This window comes from Abramis brama (genome assembly GCF_963993115.1).
Source record: "Abramis brama genome assembly, chromosome: 22".
Lineage (NCBI taxonomy): Eukaryota > Metazoa > Chordata > Actinopteri > Cypriniformes > Leuciscidae > Abramis > Abramis brama.
In genome coordinates this window covers 8,393,280-8,417,564 of record NC_139984.1, presented here as the reverse complement: position 1 = coordinate 8,417,564, position 24,285 = coordinate 8,393,280, and the positions used below count along the sequence as shown (strand labels likewise).

The window sequence follows — 24,285 nt, the reverse complement described above, 5'->3', positions numbered from 1 at the left end:
ACATTAAAAGCTTGATTTTCACCACAGGGGGATTTTAAGGTAAATTCTGATTGCATCATTACAAAAATGTATTAATAACGTTTCTCTCAATCGACCTTCCTGAGGCTTGACCAAAATTTTGCTAATAAAATTTCATAATGATAATGATGCAAGTTTGGGTCATATGCAGGATTTAGACTTTTTTTGTTGTTGTTCATATTGGACTTTTATCCAATGCACCTATGAATGATTTGTGTGTGAGAGGCACTATATTTTCTAAGTCCTCTGAAGTGAAAGGGTGCTGAAATTTAAGTCATTACTCAGGAAACTTTCCCTTCCACTGCAGCTCTCCAACAAAAACTGTTCGCATCTGTTTACGACACTAGCAAGAGCACATGCAGCTTTGCCATCGAAGTCAAATATGTCACAATTATGAATGAGAAATCAAAGCTTCAGCTGTACATTATATTCTTTGGAAGATTAATTTTTAGGGTTCCGTTTTTATTTTATTTCATTTTATTTTTTGTCCTTTTGGTGGGTTTTAATGTGAAATTTTCCTTTAACACTTAAAGGGGTTTCAATGTCTAAATCTTCCAAAACAAGTGCAAAAACAACATTTGTTCTGTTGTTATTTCATTGCTTATTGTTGTTATTAGTACTTTTGAATAATTGCACTGTTGCTTTTTAGCGTCTGATGTTCATTTTCCTGCTATTGTCTGGCATAGATGGCCCCGGCCTCCTTAGAGTGCGTCCCTCCCACCTCCCCAAACCCCCCAGCCCTCCCTTCAGCACCAAACACACACACACTCTCTCTCTCTTTCCTCTCTCTTTCCTCTCCTTTTCTTCCACCGCTTGCAGCTTCAGACATTTGGGGAATCCTGAAACGAGTTGTTCCCGCAAAGAGGCATTGCCAACTTAGTGTAAATTTAATCTGAATGAACAGAGAAAACAGAAAGAGGCAGTTTCACTGAGAGTGCTGATATTCCTGCCCTCCCGCGCTCGCTCCTTCATGTCTTTTGTTGTGGACACTGGCTGCGCTTGTTGGACACCGTGAGACCCTCTCAGAGGCTTTTTGATTATGGACATAGAGACACTGTAGAGCCCTTCACACTGCATGTACTCTCGACTTGCTGGTAAGTGTCTGTTTTAAGATCTCTCTCTCTCTTGCTCTTTCTCTTCAGCTATCGTTTCATTTGACAGGAAGCCTCATCAAGAGCTCTCCTCAGGTCTCTAGAACTTTTCCCCCAAGTTTCGTCAAGTTTTGTGACATCTCAGTCCCGTGCAAGCCTTTCCTGTCAGGGTTTCTCAGGCGTCTTCTTCCCCCGCTCCCTGGGATCTTTCGGAGTGCCTCGACTCGGATTACTGGCTTCCTCCTGTTGTTTGCGGGTGCAGGTTTTCTCCTCCGAGCTCCGGCTTCGCGCTCCCACGCTCTAGCGCAGAGGGGAAGGAAAGCGCTGATAAGAGTCTCAGGGAAAGTGGCTTTTGTTAGCTGCCTCGATGTGTGTGTGTGCGTGCATCTTATAAGGAGGGGAACTTTTAGCGGTGTGCGAGCCGTTTTCTTCACTTGTTTTGTTATTTTTGGAGGTAACTTCTCGTTTTATGGGTGGAGGGGTGCGAAAATTGGAAACAGACCCACCCAGAGCCGAAGTGAGTCAGACGGCATATGTGCATCTGTGTCAGTCTAGGGCAAATAACAATCCCACGACTTAGAAAAGGGAAAACAAGAGATGTTTCTAAATGTTAGACAAGGCAATACTCTAGAGATTTTAAAGGGCTTGGAATTGATGGCGTGATGGACCACATGGTTTTGCATTCGGGAAGAGGAAAGGGGGGGAAAGTGATGGGAAGGGATGGTGCGTGTGTGTTCTGGGTGGGTGGAATAAGATTAGATGTCTGCTGCCTTGTACACTCTTAAAAATAAACTTTCTTCTTATCAAGGATTATTTCTCAAGGGTCCTTGAGTTGACTGTAAGGGTCATTATAGGTTCTTCAGATGGGTGTATTGGTTTTTGGTTTCTTTAACACCAGTAGAAGTTTTTCTGAAGTCGTAGTAGAACTTTAAAAAAGTAGTCATTGTGATTAGGCTGTTTAACCAGGGTTTACATATCAAAAGGGAACTAAACTGGAATGAGTGATTGAATAGTCAAAATTTGCCATAGTAGTTTTGCCTCGTCACAGACTTGGTTACAAGAAGTTTCTTCTCTGAAACTGAAAGATGGATTAATTGAGAGTCATCTCAAGGATTTGATAGTTTTGTGGACAAGGCAAGGCTAATGTTGGAGACTTGAGAGGAAATGCCCTCTTCTCACATCCATGAGGAAGTGGCCTTGTGGCCAGCCTTGTGATGCATTAATCCCGCAGACTGATGTAGACGTCGGTTTCGCCAGAATCTCATGGCTGCTCGCTTTTGTCTATGTGATATGCCCATTTTAACATCGAAATTGGGAAGTAAACATGTAATATGTTGAAGTCTTTAGTTTTGAACTTTAAAGAGAGAAGCTCTGGTTATTCATGCTGCCGTTTTTTTTTTTTTTTTTTTTTGGCTGAAGTAGTCAATGAATAACATGTCATAAGCCCTGAAGACCAGACGCTTGACTCGATTGTGAGATAGCCAGTAGCTTTTGAACTAATATGAAACTCAAGTCAGATTTTCTCTTTGTCCGGTCTGTTTTTTTTTAGAGCATTCAAGCTTCTCTCGAGAGGCCTGAGATTCCCAGTTTTGATGGGTATTCATTTACACAGGGATTTAAAACCTTCTTCCTCTCATTATCCGCTCTCTGCTGCACCCCTGTCTCTCAGGAGCGCCTGTGCTATTAGTGATAAGACTGTGTAGCGGTAGCTTTTCCTGTCCTGAGCAGGAAGAGTCACTCTCTGTTCAGCCACTGACTTGTCCTGTATCCATCCTCTCATCCACTGGGAATATCACTGTACTCTTGAGGGCTGCCCTCGGATCATCCAGCTGTTGGCAACTGCCAGGCCATCTGGACCTCCACATGCTGCAAACTGATATCGCCCCTGTTATTGACCTATCAAAGATACATTCAGCTTAGATGTTCATGGCGGGTTACTTTTAAAAAAGTGGCTCCAAACTATTTATTTTGTAATACCTTCCATAAAATGTCCCCACTTCCTGACAGATACTTTATGGAATAGGTGTTTTGGGAAATTATTCTGTAAACAGCAAAAAAGAATCTGACATACACAGTAGTCAATCAGAAAGCGCAGAGGCGGATAAGTTTGAGGGTGGGACTACCGGTTTGTGCAAACAATAATAAACAATGATTTTTAAGGTATTCTGGGTGAGTGCTGGTGGGTTGCTAAGTAGTTGCTAGAGTATTCTAAGTGGTTTTCAAGTCGTTGCTAAGGGGTTGCTAGGGTGTTCAGGATGGTCTATAGTGTGTTGCTAAGTGGTTGTCAGGGTGATAAGAGGTTGCTAGGCGTTCTGGGTTGTTGTTCGGTTGTTGCTTAGGGGTTGTCAGGACATTACTAAGTGGTTGTCACGGTGTTAAGAGGTTGCTAGGCTTTCTCGGTTGTTGCTAATCAGGACATCACCAAGTGGTTGTCAGGATGTTAAGATGTTGCTAGGGGTTCTGGGTTGTTAGGAATTGCTAAGTGGTTGTTAGGGCATTTCTGAGTGATGCAAGGGTCTTGATAAATGGCTACTATGCTTTTCTAGATGTTTGCTAGGTGCTCTGTTTGGATACTAAGGTGTTGTTAAATGGTTTCTATGGTTTTCTGGGTGGTTACTTTGTTGTTGCCAAATGGTTGGTAGGGTGTTCAGGGTTGCTAAGGCATTGTTAAGAGTTGCTAGGGTTGATAGAGTGTCAATAAGTTATGTGTGGTTGCTAGGGTGTTGCTAAGAAGTTGGTAACTAGTTGTTTGGCTGTTTTAGACGTTTGCTAAAGTGTTCTTGGTGGTTGCTAGAATGTTCTGGGTGGTTGAACAGTGTTTATGGGTGGTTGTTAAGGCATTGATAACTGGTTGCTATGTAGTTAAAGGGTGGGTGCCATGTTTTCTAGGTGGATGCTAAAGTTTTGTTAAGTGGCTACTAGGGTATTGCTAAGTGGTTGCTAGTGCATTTTTAAGTGGTTGCTAGGGTATTTCTAACTGGCTGCTAGGCAGTTCTAGATGCTTGCTAGGTGTTCTGGGTGTTTTCTATAGTGTTGCTAAGTGGTTGTTAGAATGTTTCTGTGGCTTCGGGGTGTTGCTAAGTGGTTGCTAGGGGGTCTAGGTGGGTATTGCTAAATTGTTTCTAGCGTATTCTTAAGTGGTCACTAGGGTGTTCTAGGTGGTTTCTAGAACGTTGCTAAGTGGTTGTTAGTGTGTTCTTAGTGGTTGCTAGGGGTTTTTACAGATGCTTGCTTTGGCAAGAGCACTAATTAATATGGTCAACCCTGGAAATGTGTGACAGGAAATCTGATCTCCGAGCAGCACTCAGAAACATGCTCTCCCAGAGGCCTGCGGTCAAGAGGGGTGAAGGGGTCGCCTCACTGCACATCCCTTCAGACAAAGATTGATCTTTAAACCTCTCCATTCCCAGACACGCCACATGTCCACACCATCAGAGTTAACAGCCCAGAAGATCCTGCCTGCATGATCCTATAAACAAATATTTGAAGAGTCTTGAAGTGGACTGATACTATTTTCTTGCAATGTCAGATAGGATTTTATTTCATGAAGCCATTTATATGGAATGTAAAGGCATCAGTAGGTGGCACAGAAAAGTGTCTAACTTTTTAGAGCGCTTGGAATTCATCAGCTGTAATCACTTACACAAGCTGCTTGAGACGTGGAAAAATATCCTCCATGCATGGCATGATAGTGCAGCTCCATACTGAGCAGGATATGAGAAAACTATTTTTGTCCTCAACAATTTTGGGATTATCCACATGCGTACTTTGTTTATAGAGTCACAGCGAAGGTTCCTCTCAGATGTGGTCATGTGTTTGATGCCCTCCTCTGGTGACTTCAGTGTATTGAATAAATAGGAAATGTCTATAATAAGTGAATGGAAAAGCCTCTTGCATGCGTTATGCTTTCAAACCACAAAATCAGACACACAGTTTACATGAAATACTTGTCAAATATGTGGTGGTTTGCCTTCGATCAGTTTCCTGTTGAGAATTAGGTATATATTTCCATCTTTATCTGTGACCTGGTAACCTTTTATAGTGTGCACATGGCATACATTGTATATCAATGTATTTGTTATGTTATGTATGTATTTCTCCTCTTCATTTCCCAAGATATCAAAACAAATGTCAATATTAATAATTTCTCATCAGATTCTTCTAACACCAAATAATCGGAGTCAATAAAGCCAAAACAGTTTCAAAACACTGTAGTTGAGTTGTATACTTGATATTTTAAATTGTTCTAAGGAAGCATCTGAAACAATTTATTACCTAGATTTCAGAAGCAATTACATTTCTCATAAGCGCAAATTAACTTGTCCAGTAAACATCTCGGTTGTCAACTTCATCTCGCTCTCTATCTCTTAATTAGAGGAGGTTATTATGTTTTGCGCTTCCTTATCAGTCGCTAAACAAATGTCTATTAAAATAGGGGAAAACCTGCTGATGGCAGTCCAAACATTTCCTGGAAAATCAAACATAGAATGGCCAGTTATTAATATATTATTTCCAGTGAAGTCCTTTCTGTAGCTGATTCATGTTTGCAGCTGAACATGCGGTGAAATCATGCATTTGTTGCACAAACAGTTTTGTAACTTTCAGGCTATAAGCTTGAATCAGTTTTTCATGTGAAAACGCAGGTTTGTTTGGGGTTAATAAAAAATATAAATACTTTTTTATAAATACTAGAACTGTGAGGATTTGTGCATCAAGGTCACTGGCTGGAAAATAAAGGAAGTGAACAAAGTGAATGCTTTAGGTTTGGTATTAAAACTGAAACGGACCTCTATCACCTGCCTCCATTTCTTTTTCTTCTGGTCCGCCGGTAGTATTCATTTCTGACCTGTCCATGTGCTTACCTGTTATTGTTTATCATTGATCTCTGTGTTGGAGGGCTGTATTCATGCGTTCCTGGATGTGACTCAGAGTATGACAGGAACTCTCTTGCGTAACTCATGCACTTCGAGGGTCTTCGTCCCCGCCGCCGCGTTTCATCACTGTCTCGCACAAGAAACTACTGAAAACTGACGTGTAAAGCCATCGAGGTTTCCATTGTGTCACATCTTGACCACTGTTTTCCACGTTGGTCGATCTGCATTTAACTGCACATCTCTATTTCTTCTGCATCCTCATGCGCAAAGACATCATAAGATTATTTTCATGTTGGACAAACATTCAGTAGTATTGGACTGAAAGTCCCCTGACATACTTTTGCAAACTTTTTTTTTTTTTTTTTTTTACGTATGAAAAGCTTTCACATGCCTGGTGGTAAATAATTCACATATCTTCACTGTTGGGCGGGAACCTTCATATTTCGTCTTTTATTGTCATAAATCATTATTGGTAAGGAAAAGTTTTAAAAAGAGCTTGTGACTTATCCTCATAACTCCATTGGCTCCTTAAACTGTCAGTCAGACCTCATGCAGTTTGGACCGTCTCTGCTTGTTTTCAATGCAAGGGTAAATAAAGAACTGGTTATTTACGTACAGCATTTTCTTTACTCAAGAAACACAATATATTTAAAGGCTATGTGATATGTATTTTAAGAGATAAAAAAAAAAAGTGTCAGTGTTGCGCTGCGTTTTACCCAAAGACTATACAATTACACAAGACTCGTCACTCGTACTGTTTTGAATGGGGAAAAGTGCAACGCTCCATATGGCGGAATAAGTCCCGCCTTCTAAATAAGAGCCAATCGCTGATTGGTGAAGTCATCGCATCACTGCAGCCATTAGAAGCTGCGGTTCCCATAGAAACAGTCAGACACACTTCCACTGCACATTAGCTTGATCCAGCCTGAATAATGTCGTTTTCTGTCACGATTCGAGCGTTTAGAAACAAAATGAAAAGTTGTTGTCTGATTTCATTGGTGATATCAAATATGAAATTTAATCGTAAGCTTGGCGAACAGTTTTGGAGAATTGTATGTTTCCCCATTCAAAGAGACAGGAGCTGCACTTGCTGCCCGAGAGGCATTTCAAAGATGGCCGCCGAGTGAAATGACTTGTCTTAAAGGGATTTTGGTTTTACCCAAAGTTGAACATTCTTCAACTTTGGGCAGTTATAGCAATGTCCTGGGTTCAATACAAGTTAAGTGCAAGTATTATTGTGTTTAAAGTCTATTGGTTATAATTTCCAAAGTGAGTGTATTTTAACATGAGTTTTGGTGCATTGATGCAATTCCCTATAGACTTTCATTTGAATTCCATTACTGTGATATATATATATTTTTTTTCAAACTGAGGGACGATTCACCCTGTAAAAAGTTCTCCCAGTTTTGGAGAATTGTATGTTTCCCCATTCAAAGAGACAGGAGCTGCACTTGCTGCCTGAGAGGCGTTTCAAAGATGGCCGCCGAGTGAAATGACTTGTCTTAAAGGGACTTTGGTTCTACCCAAAGTTGAACATTCTCCAACTCTCGGCGACCGGTAAAAACTTAGAGCGCTCAGCGTGAAATAGACGCTCAGGGCCTCGTTGCACTCATGATATTTTACAAACACTGCTCTCCAATTGAAAACAATTTGAAAAATACGCTAGCCATGGGGAAAAACGCTTTGGTGGACACACGGGATAAACTTTAGAACTTGTAAGTTGATGAAAACGTAACTTTACTGCCTCAGATGTGGCCGTTCTGATGACGGACAAAACGCATAGCCTATGTCCGACTCTATGTCCAAAATTCGCTGGTAAAAAACTTTGTAACTTGATTTTCGGGAAAATGTTAATAATATTTTGTCACATGCAAGTGTCAGCCCATATATAATGCCATTATATAAACTTTGACAACGTGTTTAATTATTTAAAAAATACAGTTTTCTTATTCCATTTCCTGAAAAGTAATACGTGCTGCAATTTGCTCTCAGTTCTGTTTCACTCAACGGAAGTAAAATGGCTTCCTTTTAAAATGAAAAATAAAGATTACAGTTAAAACACACAAGGTTTTTACTGTCTGAGGCCGTCGGAGAAAGCTGTTAAGTTCTACAAACAGTTATTCTCTAATTAAAAATCATCTATATCCAGCAACAAATTCTGTTATACATTCATTTATCCAAAGTGACTTACAAATGACTTACGAAAGTTAATTTTATTTAATTTTCAGAGGGGGTAATATCAGTAACTAAAACTAAAACAATAAGAAAATGTGTTCATTACTTAAAATAAACATTAACTAAAATAAAATATAAACAATCTTAGCTAGCTGCTAAGGCAAAATTTTCAGGCCATTTAGTACGAAAATAACCTAAACGGCCTGGTTTCACAAACAGGATTTAAGGGTGACCTTTGACTGATCTTTTATTGTTTGTTGGGCTTGACTAATGAATTCAAGCTCGGTCTCTCAATGCAGCAGCTATAGGTGTTTTCCTGGGTGTGACAGATTTCAGTAGTGAAATACGACAGGGACGACTTAACAGCATAACCACTGAAAGGAACGGGTGAACGTTAGCGAGAGAGGACGAACAAGAGCGAAGACGAGTTGAGACACAGCCCGGGTTTATTTTTAGCACTCCTTTCCACCTCCGCCACCCACCTTTTCAGGATTGTTGTTGTTGAAAAAGGTGGGCCTGCTGTCGCATGATGTCAAATGTTGTCAGTGGCGGTTCATCACGTCCACCTCAAAGCTTGCTGGGAATTACCCAGTGTCGGTTTGAGCTCTTTCGCCGTCCATATCGCTCTGCAAACTGAAATCTCATTACAGTTTCCACTCAGGAAATTCTGTGCCTCATACAACCATATGAATGTGTTTATGGTGGCAATTTTTTTCCATCATACTTGCTTTTATTTGACCAGTTTTATTAGGGCGAAAAGTGAATTATACCTGTGTCGTCTTTCAGTGTGTTTTCATATTCCAATGATTTATGTACTCACTTTGCTGTAAATCCAGTTACCACACTTTATTTAAGAAAATCTCTGTCGTTTCCCTGAATTTGGTCTTTTTGTGGAGTTCCTCATTTTAACGAGGTTCCTATATTTATATCTGTCTCAAAGCTTTCTGTAAATCTGTCTAGAGATGATTTTAAGGAATTAAAGAAGATGCATCTCTCAAAGAAAGACATAATAATTCTTTACTTCCTCAAACCATATCTGGCAGTTATAGAAATGTCCTGGGTTCAATACAAGTTAAGTGCAAGTATTATTGGGTTTAAAGTCTATTGGTTATAATTTCCAAAGTGAGTGTATTTTAACACGAGTAATTCCATTACTGTGATTTTTTTTTTTTTTTTTTTTTTACAAACTGAGGGATTTTACACCGTGTAAAAAGCTGTAACATGCAATCCTTATCTTAAAGAGCTATTTCTACCCGATTTAACCCATAAAAAAGAGAATTGTTGTAAACTAATGCACATACAGGTGGGTTCAGTGATGTTAAATATTTTTATATGATATATAACAATGCATGATATTAAGAATATAATAAATCAAATATAAAAAACATAATATTTCTTATATTAAAACCAGTTAATTTAGATGTTACCATTTTTAGGTTACCATTTTACAGAGCCCATAAAAGGACATGGTGAAAGGAAGAAATTATGAGATTGGAGGACAAATTATGTCAATGCTTTTGCGTCCTCTCACAAATGTTTTACATTCCCTCAAGAAACTTTGTGTTCGCTTGCAAAATTATTGCGTTCCACAAGTTTCTCAGGGGAACGCAAACATTTTGTGAGGGAATGCAAAAGCTTTTTTTCCATTTCCATGTCCATTTAGGGGCTCAGTACATCCCTCAGACTGTAAAAACAAACAAAAATTGAAGAAAAAATTGTTTCCTATTATAAACTTCAACATTAAAGTCAGTAGACAAGACAGGTATTGACACAAATTTCACAATTCGATTCAGTTTCGATTCACAAGCTTGCGATTTGATCCAGATTCAATTCGATTTCGATTCTTTTGTATATATCAGGTAGCCTACAGTACATGGCACATTTTCTCAAGGAAAAATAAATCTCTCAACTAATGCTTATGGTCACTGGATGTGTGTTTTTTTTTTTGTTTTTTTTTGAGGTAAATGTGATGTTACGTGACATTGTTTACCAGCTGTTTTAATGACGTCTTATGCTTTTGAAACACAGATTGAGTGATTACATGAAACACGGATTTCGGTAAGTTGTACTGTGTCTTTTAACATACCTTCAGATGTTCATTCATGATTATTTGTTGCTGTAACTGGTTTTAAAGCGAAGATGATCAGTTCACGCGCTGTCGCTTCTCTTGAACTGAGGCACTACAGCGATCTATCACGCCACATTAAACGGCATTCATTATTTAAATTTCGTAGTTCGTAGACTTTGTTTCATATCATATATTTCAACTTCCACGCACGTCTTTCAAAATAAAAGTCCCGTAACCGTTACAGTAAATAAAACATGTTGTTTCTTTGACTGCACACTCGACCCACCAGCTGGTTGAGAAACACTGATTTAGACAACTTTACTGCTTAAGTGACACATTTTTGTGAAAAGTGTAATATAAGCACTTTACTTTAACAAGTTTTAAGTACGTTTTTAAACCCTCTGTAAGGACTTTCCCCATTGACTTCCATTGTTGTGCATTACTGTGAATAGTAGCTTAACAGCCTTTTGGTTGGACTGTGTGAGTGTATTTTTCTTGAAAGCCCCTCGTCCGTCCCCACTATGTTTTTTCCCGTGCTGTAATTGAGTAAAGACTGATGTATTGATGTGCTGGGGGTCTCTGATGTAGATGTAGATGATCGTCTCATATGAAACGGTTTCCAGCAGCAGTAACTGAACAGCACTGCACCGGTACGCTTTGAGCTGCCCACACTTACCCACATACCCAAAAACACTGGAAAGAGAGCGTGGAAACACTTCATATGTCGCTCTTCTCACCTCATCTTCCTGCTGTTTTTTTATGCATTGTGCATTATTGTTTATTTAAAAAGAGAGCGAGAGAGACTGTTGGCCATAATTTCCACCAGAAACCCAGTGCAGTGACCTGTGAGTCACTGATAAGTGCATGTGTGTGTTTAAGTGTACACTACGTTGTGCAACTGTACTCATTAGCTTCAGTATTTGAGTTAAAGGATTATAATGTGATAACAGCTTGTTTGAGGATCATTAGAAAAAAAAGCAGTCTTAGAGTGACCTCTGACCTTGTTTTAGCACTTTAATAATAATTAACGCTTAACGATTTAATAATAATTAACGATTAACGATTAATAATGATTAACCCAGCAACAGTGTTTGTTCATTTTTGTATTGAAACACTAAAAGAAAATTAACACATCTCACCATTGTGAATTGCATGTACAGTAACATGGATGGATGGATGGATGGATGGATGGATGGATGGATGGATGGACGGACAGATAGATAGACAGACAGACAGACAGATAGATAAAGTAAAAATCAGACATAATACAAAACAGGGTGTGAAAGGGTGTGAAATTAAACCACTCCTGGATATTTAATATTGCTGCCAAGAAGACAGAGCCAAATACATTTATTTTGAAGCTTTTAAAGGGATAGTTCACCAGAAATGTTTCTTTCTTTCTTTCTTTCTTTCTTTCTTACACAAAATGAGATATTTAGAGTAATGTTCATGTTGCTCTTTCACATATATGAATGCAAAAGGTGTTGTCAAGCTCCAGAAAGAACAAAATGCACTAAAAATAGTCACTCAATCGATATGTGTAGAACAGAGTCAGACTGCATTTTATATCGTTGTTCACCGAAAACCTCATTCACAGTTCCACTGTGATCACTATGAAGCTTCATTGTGAGGAAAAGAGCAGCATGAAGATTTTTCTAAACATTTATGTGTACGAACGTAGGAAGTAAATAATACAGATTCGAAATGACATAAGAGTGAGTAAACGATGGCAGAAGTTTCATTTTAGTGTAAACTATCCCTTTAATAACTTTAATAACTGAATCCAAGAGTTTCATTTTGATGCGCTACGAGGTATAATTCTATCTCCAGAACCAGGGAGATTTGCACTTGTTTAAAATGCACACAACAGTGGTAAAACCGCGTCACGTGGCTCCTCATGGTGAGTGGTGTTCATGTGAGTCACCGCTGGAGTCATGAATGAAAAGATTCCCCAACTCAGTGTTTAACCTTTACCACTTCTGCCATGCATGTGTTTTTTTTTTTGTTTTTTTTGCAGGGCTTGCAACAACAAAAAATAACGTCTTCAGGTTTCAATGCAACTGAAGGAAAACCAATAAAGCAGAAATCGTTGAATGTGCCGGAATCATTCCCAAATCCTACAATTCAAAGAGCTTGAAACGCTTCCAAAATTCTTGGAATACTGCACCTCCCACGAGGCTTTTGTACAATTTTTAAACTCCTGACATGGGATTTTTAATTAGCGGCTGGAGGCCAGTCTCAGCCTGAAGCCAAAGTAAACTGTCAGATACAATGTGCTGTAGTTTGTGTTAGCTTTGCCTTGCTTTAGTCATGTATGAGTCACATTATCTGAAGTGTAACGCCACTCCACACCCCACCCTGAAATACTCCTCCCTAATAATCCCCATTCCCATCACACACACTCTCCTTTTCTCTCCACACCCTCTCTTTTCTCTTTTCCTTGCACTATATCTCCTTTCCTTCAGTTCCATCTGTTTTTTCTCTGTGTTTTCAATACCTCTCCCACTTGGAGCTCCCTGGCCCCATTGCCCTCTGTCTCTCAGGACTCTCTCTCCTTATCCAGCATTCCTCAAATTCCGTCAGGGTTCTTAAGGGACAGACCCTTCTGGCAAACCGTAACACCCCACACCTCTCTCTCTCTCTCTCTCTCTCTCTCTCTCTCTCTCTCTCTCTGACCCAATTCAATAAAATTTAGTAGTCCTTATTGGCATAAGGAACATGTAGCACAAGTAGTAAAATAAAATAAATAGTATTTCATATAAAACTAATTAAAATAAATTGATAAATAATAATAATAAAATAATCATTATTTAATTTCTTTTTAAAAGATACTGAAGCCACATTATTTAATAGTATTAAATTTATTTAATTATAAATGTAAGGCCTCTTCTTCCATATAAAAAAAAACATCACAATCTCTAAACTCTTACATCACACACACACCCCAAAAAATGTATTGCCTTTTTTCCCCCATCACATATTTTATTAATCATCATAAATTAGGTATCGAAAGCTTACACCACCAGTCTCTATCCTGTGAAAACTGTTTTGAAATGAGACATTGCATTAACATGTAAACGTTATGTAAACCTTTAAGCTGGCTCCTCCCACCTAGTGGGCGCTGTCATGTTTCTTATTACAAAATTCACTGCACTATTTTAGAATCAAATCTTTTTCAAACCTGAAAAAAACGCACATTGTTGGAAAAGGTCTGAGAGTCGAGGTTCCATATTTGGTGACTGAAGTAATATTGTGAGAGAAATCTATTATTGTGTGACAGGAGAATGCCTTAAAAAAAGAAAAGAAAAGAAAAGAAAAGAAAAGAAAAGAAAAGAAAAGAAAAGAAAAGAAAAGAAAAGAAATGAAATTTGTGTCACCCGGTTTCTATTTTTGGTTTAGTGCCTAAACAAAATCTCATAGGAATCTCAGTTTTTTGTGATATCAACTTCAAATTTGGAACACAACTTGGCTAGACAAATGGTTTTGAGTCCAAAAGATTTAGTAAAATATGTATTTTGTATCAAATAAAAAATGTTTAGTACAGTACATATGCTTTACAGTGCATTGAAACTTAATTTTTTTTACACTTTAATTTTTAGGTGTGTATTCCAAAGCATTCATGAATTGCAGCCATTTAAGGTCCCCCTGTAGTCAATTATTTTAGACCTTAAAACTCATCTTTGATCACCAAAATTAAATTTTTTTTGTCATGCATTAAAATAGCTTGAATGTAACTCTACACCCTTGCCTCACTTAGTATACACGGTTCTATGAATATGCAAATGAGCCCCGCCTCCACTCACTCACACCAGCTCAGAGATCCACTCGTTGACGATCACGTTGATCTGATTGGTTACAAGGTAGTTTGTGACGTCAGAAAGTTTTAAAGTTCACTGCAGTTTTAAAGAGAAAATACTCAGAAATGGTGTTGACTAATGAATTTGCACATGGTTTGTCTTAAAGCATATTAAAAACACCACATATAAACAACTACTCATTTTCTTCTGTGTGGGCCTCTGAGTGTGATGCTGGCCAATAGTGAGTCTACGTTCTGATGTACAACCCAGAAGCGCTGCGCTGTTGTCATGACTTTTCGTTGTCATTACTAACTTTCTGGGCCGTTTTTATTTTTAATAAGTTTTAATTACAGAGAAGCCTATGGAGGAGTGAGACAGCTCTCAGATTTCATCAAAAATATCTTAATTTGTGTTCCTAAGATGAACGAAAGTCTTACGGGGTTGGAACAACATGAGGGTGAGTAATTACTGACAGAATTTTCATTTTTGGGTGAACTAACCCTTTAAGTTTGAATAGTGCATTTTCATGTCTACATGCTCAAAAAGAGAGGTGACCGTTAACGTCTTTTTCTAATCTGTTCGATAGGACATTTAAACACTTGATCAGAAATGAAAACTGAAACCGAAAAGTTCTGCGCTTGTGCAGTGACGTGTGACGCACGGAACGAGCTGCTGTTGTTGAATGAAGTTATTAATGGCTGTTGTGTTATTCTAAAATTGTCCTTCCACTCATCGTCTGTGAAGTGCAGCAGGAGAATGTCGTCCCACCAGTCCTTGCTTCAGACTCCCATCCACAGACGCCTTGTTTTGGGCGTGGGAAGGGGCGGTTTCACTGCTTGATAAATATAAGCATCACGCCACAAAGTTTCATGTGCTCGTCGTCTCCTAATTAGGACCCGAAATTGTCCTAAAAAACTTGTCCTAGAAAAGAAGCAATGATTGGAGGACTCTGTATATTCGTGTGAAGAACTGTGCACGTAAAGAGGCCTCAAGAGGCACACTAGTGACTGACTCTGGCTCGAATACCACTCAGAGCGGTGTGAGTAGTGTCATAATAAGATCAGTAGGCTACAATTTGAAGCTTGTGACATATAAACAGGCACATAATAATAATAATTAGTTACATTTATATAGCGCTTCTGGGTACTCAAAGCACTTTACATATGGAAGGGGTGCGTTTCCCGAAAGCATCGTTAGCCAACTATGGTCGCAAGTTCTGTCGTTATCAGCATAGTTCAACGAGTTTGTGTTTCCCGAAACCATCGTTCCAACAAACATTCGTAAACAGCATCGCAAAGTTGTGTGTTTGGAACGACAGCTCTCGACCTGTGGTTAGAAGCAGAGTTTCTTGTTTGCATGACATGTGGACTCAATGAATCCTTATCTTGAGCCAAAATAAGGAAGCTGACATTCAGAACAACCTGTATCTGTTATTTAGAATACATACAAATGTCATTTACGTCTTTTAGTTTGTAAAGAGATTTAAAGCAACGTTTCTGAAGGGTGTTCAGTACATGTGTGAACGTGCTCTACTACGTATGATTGAATCTGGAAATAAAGCAAAATAACTGAGAAAAATGAGAAAGTGCTCAGATGCCATGTCTGTAAATAGCAAAACATCTAGCGTTAATTCAATCTCAAACAGATTCATTAAAGTAGTTATTACTCCACCACCTGTGTGAGGTCATAAACCAACGTGGTTGAACGACAGTATTTGCGACAGTACGGTTTCGGGAAACAGTCGTGACTAGCTAGTTGATTTCTTCAATGATGCATCGTACTATAGTAGTGACCAGTGAGTTACGTCGTTGTACGGGAAACACACCCCTGGATGATGTGACGGCAACCATATTGCGCCAGAACGTCCACAACACACTTATTGGTGGAGAGGAGACGGAGTGATCAGTATATACAGGGGTGATTACAAGGCCATGATGATGGACAGAGACCAAAGGGAAAATTTGGCTAGGATGCCAGGGTTACACCCCTACTCTTTTTCCGAAGGACATCCTGGGATTTTTTATGACCACAGAGAGTCAGGACTCGGTTTAACGTCTCATCTGAAGGACGGTGCTCTTTGACAGTATAGTGTCCCCGTCACTACACTGGGGCGTTAGGACCCACACAGGCCACAGGGTGAGCGCCCCCTACTGGCCTCACTAACACCTCTTCCAGCAGCAACCTAGCTTTCCCAGGAGTCTCCCGTCCAGGTACTAACAAGGCTCTGTCCTGCTTAGCTTCAGTGGCCAACCAGTCTTGGGCTTTATTTAGCGTTCATGTAAACACTATGTTCGGATTCATCAGTCTTAATGAATTCATTCAGTTTTAAACTAATTGTGTCCATTTAAACGTATAGCTACAGTTGCTACTAATTGCATATTTTCTCAAACAGTAAAGCAATAAAGCAGGGTTCGGGTTTGATTCCCAGGGAATGCAGACCTGACAAAATGTGTACCTTGTATGCATTTAAGTCATTTTGGATAAAAGCGTCTGCCAAATTCATAAATGTAAATATTCATTGGTATCAGCGTATTTGGCTGATGTTATACTGCAGGCATTAAAGGGTAAAGGGAGGTTGAGAGTTGAACAGAGCCATCGTAACTGCTGACATTTCCACACAACAGACTCCGGGCCTGTGCATGACTCTTTTACTGTCTATCCAAATGCCACAGAGAATCCGATTAAAGCTTATCAATGGCTGCTATTATAACGCCACCCATCCCAATCAAACCTGCCACATTAGCAGAGGAACACTGCCATGCTTTCATTGAATGTGTGTGTGTGGTTATTTTAGAAGAAGGTAGAGTAGCTGAAATTGAAAGAGCACATTGAGGCCAGAGATGTAATCAAATCTGGTTGATTCATATGACTAGTTTGCTGGCATTCCCAGCCATCAGTTTCCCAATACTGTGTTGTCTCAGAAATAGAAAGAGAAAGAAGGAGAACGAAAGGAAGAATATGGTTTCTGTATGAAGCAAGGGGAACAAACCTTGTTCTCTTGGATCTCCCAAATTTAATAATTATGACAGTGTGGAGTGGGGTTATACATTTTTTTTACTTTGACCTTTCTGTATGAACTATTTTTAATTTAAGAATTTCTTACTGAGACTTTCTGAGTGTTGCTTGTTCATGTAGCACCATCATGATGCTAGGGTTTTGCTATGCTCTTATTAAGGATTTCTGAATGGTTGTTATGTTGCAGTGCTGTTGCTAGGATATTCTGGGTGGTTTCCAGGGTGTTGCTAAGCAGCCATTAAACTGGTCCAAGTGATTGTTAGCCCGTTGCTATACGGTTGCTAGGGTGTTCTGGGTGGTTGCCAGGACATTGCTATATACAGTCAGATTAGCATTCCAAGTGATTTTTAGGACGTTGTTATATGGTTCCTAGAGTGTTCTGGGTGGTTGCCAGGGTGTTGCTATATAGCAATGCTATATATATATATATAAACTTCCAGGTAAAAACTTCCAGTCTCTAAACTTGAATTGGTCCTCCTTCTGTGTAAGTCTGTGTTTGTTTTTTTTGTCTGTTTTATCACCAGGTAAAAACTGTAAGTTCAATCATACCTGAGCAATAGTGCAAGTGCTTGGCTTAGCAAATACCATGAAAAATAATCACAGTCCAAGAGGGTTGATCATTTCACTGGATGAAAAACATCACTAAGAAGAGTCTAAATGAGTCTGTGTCACTGTGGTTTTCTCGTCTGACGGGACAGCCATGAAAATCAGGGAAACTCAACAGGCAGAGAGGAACTGCTCTAAATCAAATTGCCTCAAACTATCACTTTTTTTTTTTCTTCACTAACATTTTTTTCTCCCAAGATGTAAACCACGAGCACAGCATCCCGTGTGAATTTGGACTGACATATTTATGGTCGGATGTTTTTTTTCCTTCATTATTTCACTGAGGGGACACACCATGTTCATGATTAACGGTGTCGGCCTGTTAGAGAGGATCTCATTAGTGTGAAACACGTTTAAATTTGTGTTTGTCGGCAAGAGGATTGAGAGAAGTGAATAATGGCTAACAGCCACTGTCTTCGAAACACTATTAAGCCGGTCATATGTTTTCACATAATAATCAGAAATGTTTCTTGAGCATGAAATCATAATATTAGATTGATTTATGAAGGATCATGTGACACTGAATCCTGGAGTAATGATGCTAAAAATTCAGATTTGATCACAGGAATAAAGTACATTTTACAATATATTACAATAGAAAACAGTTCTTTTAAATTCTAATAATATTTCTCAATATTACTGTTTTTACTGTATGATAAAATGAATGCAGCCTTGGTGAGAAGAAGAGACAAAAGACAAACAAAACACTCACTGAGCTCAAACTTTTAAATGGTAATGTATATTACACACCTTTACCAGCTTATTAAAGAAACAGTTTTATTTCTGTCATCATTTACTCCCCCTCCAAACATGAGTAAACATAAACATGAGTTCATAGTCAGAACTCAGAACCCACTCATTTTGATTTCTCGTCTTTTCATAAAGAGAGGAGCGCTAGTGTACACCTATGTCTGTTCTGTGGAAGTGTGTGACTGAGGCTGAGCACTTCCTGTTATACCGAACACATTCTCTCTTTATCTTTTGCTAACTGGTATTTAACGAAAGAACCCCTGATGTCTATCACATGTAAAAACAAAAGTGTGTTTAAATCATTTATAGTACATGATGCAAAGATAAATGTTAATCAGACGTTTAAGTTTCTGCATGCAAGAGCTAAGTATAAGACCACCTAAAATGCTTTTTCTATTTTAATACAACAATTATTTACAACAAACACTCTTAAAAATAAAGGTTCCAAAAGGGCTTTTGGTTCCCCTAAAAACCTTTCAGTGAACAATTCATAAAAGAACCATTTTTTTCTTAGTCTTAAAAATGTAAATCCCATTATAAAGAATCGTATTGTAGAATGGAACGTGGATGTTAAAGGTTCTTCATGAAAGCATCAGTGCAAGAACCTTTATTTTTAAGAGTATTTGCCCATTTCTGCTTTCAGATATATGCATTTAACAGAATATGATTGTTAGAGCAGAGTGTTTGTTCCATTGTGTTCGGTTCCTATTTGCCCGTTGTTCCCTTTGCTTGTTTGTTTCCATTGATTCTGATTAGTTAAGCACCTGTTTCTGTTCCAGTTTATTAGCTCACTCTGGCTGAATCCGAAATCGCCCTCTGTACCCTTAAATAGGTCATTATTTAATGGGACAGCCATTTTTAGTTGTGTCTGAAACCATAGTGGGCGTTATCAAGTGCACCCATTCAATCCCACGATGCACCGCAATAAGGAGTGTACAACCGGTGTACACACAACAGCTGTCTGAATTCGCTCACTCGTTTTCATTTACTCCTTCAAGTGAACTGTAATGCAATGGACTAACGTAGGGAATGGTGAATGAGGGTTTGGAGGGCGATTTCAGATTCAGCCTCCCCGTATTCCCTTGGTTCTTTGTTCAGTTTGTTGAAGTGGTTGTGCTATTCTGTTTCCCAAGTGATCCCCTGTGTGTTACATTTTTGGACTTGTTCATTAAAGACTGTTTTTGTTGATATCTCCTTCGTCATCAAGAGCTCTACCACGTTACAATGATACACTCTTTTAAAAGTAAATGTTCCAAAAGTGTTTTTTCTTAGTGTGAAGAACATTTAAAAAAGAACACTTTAAAGAACCTTTTGTGCAATGGAAAGGTTCTATGGATGTTTGTTCTTCATGGAACCATCAATACCAATGAAGAAACTTCATCTTTAAGAGTGTAGATGCTGAAAGACTAATGCCAAAAGTTAAGTGTTTGTGGCAATGGTTTGCTTTGATGTGTGTGTGTGTGTGTGTGTGTGTGTGTGTGTGTGTGTGTGTGTGTGTGTGTGTGTGTGTCGTCTGTTCCCCTACTGAGCTGCTTCACTGTCAGATCGTGGTCTTGTTATTTTCATCTTCTGCCGGATATGATTCAGACTGAAGGACTGTGTAATTATAACACACACACACACACACACACACACACACACAGATGAGGGTTTCTGGTAAGACTGTTGGGATCCCCCGGTTGGAGGAGCATTAGGTGCAGCACAACACTGCTTAGTTTCATTTCATTTTAGCGGTGTGTGTGTGTGTGTGTGTGTGTATATATATATGTACATGGGTGTATATATTTGTTTCCTCTGCCCTAGAAATAATTTTAGTAAGAAGCCTATTTAAATAGCATTGAGGTTATAAGCACCGGAACCCCCTTACATCTAAAACGCATGCATGCAGAAGCCTATTAATAAACCTGCATATTCTGTGTTTGTAGCTTTTTGAACTTACTTAAATATTGAAATATTATTCATTGCTTACAGCATGATCATAATAAAAGCATGCAGTCCCCAAAAAGTTATTTATATAATGACCAAAAATGCAGTCTAGGTACGCAGTTACACGCCGGTGACGAGAAGTGAGCGAGTGAGCCTCAGAGGAAACCAGAAACCCACTGGAGAGAGACCGGCACTGTGTGTCCTGGTTTCTGAGAAACGGGTCAGGTAGTGGTTTCACTGCGCGTGTGCGGCGCGTGAATGCTGACCGGTTCTGTTTTACTGAGGAAGAAAGAAAGAAAGAAAGAAAGAAAGAAAGAAAGAAAGAAAGAAAGAAAGAAATTTAAAACATATGCAGATACTGTACATTTACACGGTTTTGCATCATGCACGGATGTCCTGCCATATATGTATAATGTATGCTATCTTTGGTGTAGATCGCAAAAGGTTTCCTTTTTGGATAAGGGGATTTTAAACATGTATTGACCTGAAGATGAACAGAGATACAATATTAAACTTGAGTTAAAACAATTTTAGTGAACGCGTAAAAATGTAAATATCTGAAGAATGCAATAAATGTATTCACTCATTTATTTACAAGTTGCATGAGTGAATTGTATGGGATATCAACAGATATTTTAGATAAAGAAAGCATTTATTTATTACATTTTAATGCTTTTGAATCAAGTAGCCTATATTTAATGAAAAATATAGTAAAAGCAGTATATATTGTGATATTTTTTTACATTTAATTTATTCCTGTGATCAAAGCTGAATTTTCAGCATCATTACTCCAGTCTTCAGTGTCCTTTAATGCATAAATATGATCAATTATTATTGGCGCTCATTAGCCTTTTTTTTGTGGACCGGTATATTATTATTATTATACATTTAATTGTTTTTTATTTTTATTTGAATCTCTTCTGTTGTTCATTTATATCCACACCAGCACCTGCTGTACTGAAATATGCCGTGGTCTAAACGGTGAGTAGTTCCAGAACTGTGAAGTACTCTAGAGTGCAGTGTGGATGTGGCTACAGCCTCAGCCAATCAAATCACAGAGAAGGAAACAATGCGAGAATGCAGGCGTGAGACGTCACACGCTATTTTTGGAGAGCTCCGCCCACATTTCTATTTTCGTCCGCCTCGGGGGCGGGGCTTAGCGAGAGATACTTGTAATAACTCACTTTCTCCCTCTCGTACCACTGCCGAACATCGCGGCTGCTCTTTTTAATGGATGTCAGATTACTAACTGAGGATTAACACAAGCTTTAACAGGAGAAGCATTTGGACATTAAAACCAGGCGTAAAGACTTCTGCAAAAAAGAAGAAGGAGTTTCAAACAAGGGAATAACGACCTGTTGCATGATTTTATCTTTCACATACGGTACAGGCTGTCTTTCATATTATAAACGCGTCCTGTTTTGCTTTAGTCTTTATAAGGAAGTCAGTTTGCTTGGCATTTCCAGTGTGCCTTATGAAAGCTTTGCATGATTTCACTCGCTTATTGTGATCTGTCAATCTATTTTGCGTTTTTTTGGGGTATTGCAATTAATTATTTTTGTTGTCAAGCATGGCTTTCAAAAAACATAATCATTAGGCCTATATGAATTGTGTGAATGTGTGCATTACGTTGGTGAAATTGATGCATATAAGGAATAAGTTTAGAAACAAAGTGGATATGAAACCCAAACAAGACTAGCAAAGAGACAAATGAAGTCCTCTGTCTGAAATAGCCCGTGAGAAACTTTGTAGTTCTCTACGCTGACTCGAGTCTTGAAATGCATCTTCAACTTAAAAAACGTTCAGTTTGCGTGCAGTTTCTTTCAAAACCAAATGCCTTGCTTAACTAACTGACGCTTTAGTGGTTTAAAGGCGGCGGTGATGGTGAAAACTGTCTAGGTAAGCAGGCACTCAGTGTTTGAGTCACAGCTTTACTCTGTGTGAGCCTTGTTTTTTTAAATTAATTCATTTGTAAGTTCTTTTTTTTTTTTTTTTTTTTTTTTTTTTCAGTGGTTGCTAACTAGTTCACCACAGTTTTGTTGTGTAATACGTTGTTTCTGTATTCTGTTGTATTTAGACTGAAACCATGCTTACCATGGTAAAGGTTTGTATAGGTGTGCAGCAGAAAATGAAAGATCTCACACATCTCTCAACATCTCCACTTCTTCTCATTCCACAGATGGAAGTTGTGCGGCGGGACTGATCGTCGAGTCAGATCAAAGGGACAGTCACTACTGGGGAGTGGCAGGTATGTTGATGTTCCCTTCATTTCAGAGGAGTTTCAACTGTTAGGAACCTTCTCGAGAAGACTGTGACATTCCTGTGTTTGCCTCTACATAAGCGAATAAATAAGCCATACTAACCGAATCTATTTCATTCATGGACATTCCCAGACAGCAACATAGTGTCGGCCCATCCGGCCCACATCTGGTATGCGTGGAATCCACATGTACCAGATGTGGCCCGGATCTGGGCCGACACTATTGCTGTCATAGGTGATGAAGTCTCTCAGTGGACCCCAGAAGTATTAAAATGTTTGCATGTCATTGCATTAAATAACAAAATGGCAAAGTAAGTGGCTCTTAAAAGGAAATGCTGCAGGTTTTCTCAGAAGAAAGTTTGTGTGTGTGTGTAATTCTAACAAACAAGGTGATTTCTGGTGTTTGTATGACGTCAGTTCTTAAGTTCACACAGGTGCGCTAGCCGAGCAACCGCAGGTGGAGAGAATCACACGAACTATCAATATGTTTCACATTTGACATCCATAAAGTGTGCATATTCCTTTTGTCACCATTTTTATCAGTCCTTTACTTTTTGGAGCCACTACACACTACAGTTCAAATGTTTGGGGTTGGTACGATTAAAAAAAACAAAAACAATTATTCAGCGAGGATGCATAAAATCTGATTAAAATTGACTGTAAAAGATTTATATTTCAAACAAATGCTGTTCTTTTGAACTTATCAAAGAATCCTGAAAAGAATTACGGTTTCCACACAAATATGAAATTGAAAATTTAATGTTTTCAAGATTGATAATCTTGTTTCTTTAGCATCAAATCATCATATCAGAATGATTTCTGAAGGATCATGTGACACTGAAGACTGGAGTAATGATGCTGAAAATCCAGCTTTGATCACGGGAATAAATTACATTTGAATAATAGAAAACACTTATTTTAAATCGTAATATTACTTCACAATATTACTGTTTATTCTGTATTTTTGATCAAATAAATGCAGCCTTGGTGAGTATAAGAGACTCCTTTCAAAAACATTAAAAAGACCCCAAACTTTTGAATGGAAGTGTAATCAAATTATAGTCAGATACTAAATGCTTTTCATAATCTTACTAATTTTTTTTTATTCAATATTTTAACTCGTATATCATGTTTATGGGACCCCATCAAGACAGTAAAGCAAATCTCAACAGAACATGAGAATTAATTATTAATTCATGCCAATGACTGAGACATTTAACCCTACACACTGATATCTCCAACTAATAAATTATTAAATAAATTGATCACGTTCACTGAACAGATTTACCATTATGTCATATTGTAATAAGCGACTGGCACGAATGTTACAATCATTATCTTACATCTATAACTAGTTGTGACTCAGCGGATGGTAGTGTAAACAAACAGAAATGCTCTATGCACTTGATATTGCTTGGCATCAGATAGGCCTACTGCTTGAAGCGGTGTCGGCTCGAGTTGCGCGCGCCACAGCGGGCCGAGCGTTTGCGGGGAAAACAACACGATGAGGTCATGGCCGGTGGCGCGAGGATAAAGTTTCAGGGATCCGACACCGCTCCCGCTCTTTTGTTCATCTGTAACCGGGCCCCACGGGCCGCTCGTGAACGCTCTGTTGTAGAAGTGCCGGGCTTTTGTCTTTCCCTCCATTTATGTCGTTCGTGAGTTTATATTACAGATGATTTTGGGGAATGCGACTGAGCTAGTG

The 24,285-nt window shown here is 38.7% G+C and overlaps 1 protein-coding gene across 2 annotated transcripts in view; it reads left to right on the top strand.

Moving 5' to 3' along the window:
- Positions 1 to 780: 780 nt before the first annotated feature.
- hdac7a (histone deacetylase 7a) overlaps positions 781 to 24,285 on the top strand; it is an 86,252-nt gene continuing 62,747 nt past the window's right edge. The window contains exons 1-2 of one of the 2 annotated variants that reach the window (XM_084098904.1): positions 781 to 1,112; positions 22,500 to 22,568. In XM_084098904.1, the coding sequence (XP_083955030.1) occupies positions 1,094 to 1,112; positions 22,500 to 22,568 (88 nt within the window). In that variant the 5' untranslated portion in view covers positions 781 to 1,093. Of the gene's footprint in view, positions 1,113 to 21,460; positions 21,705 to 22,499; positions 22,569 to 24,285 lie in introns of those variants that run through there. The other variant, XM_084098903.1, reaches the window with a different exon arrangement.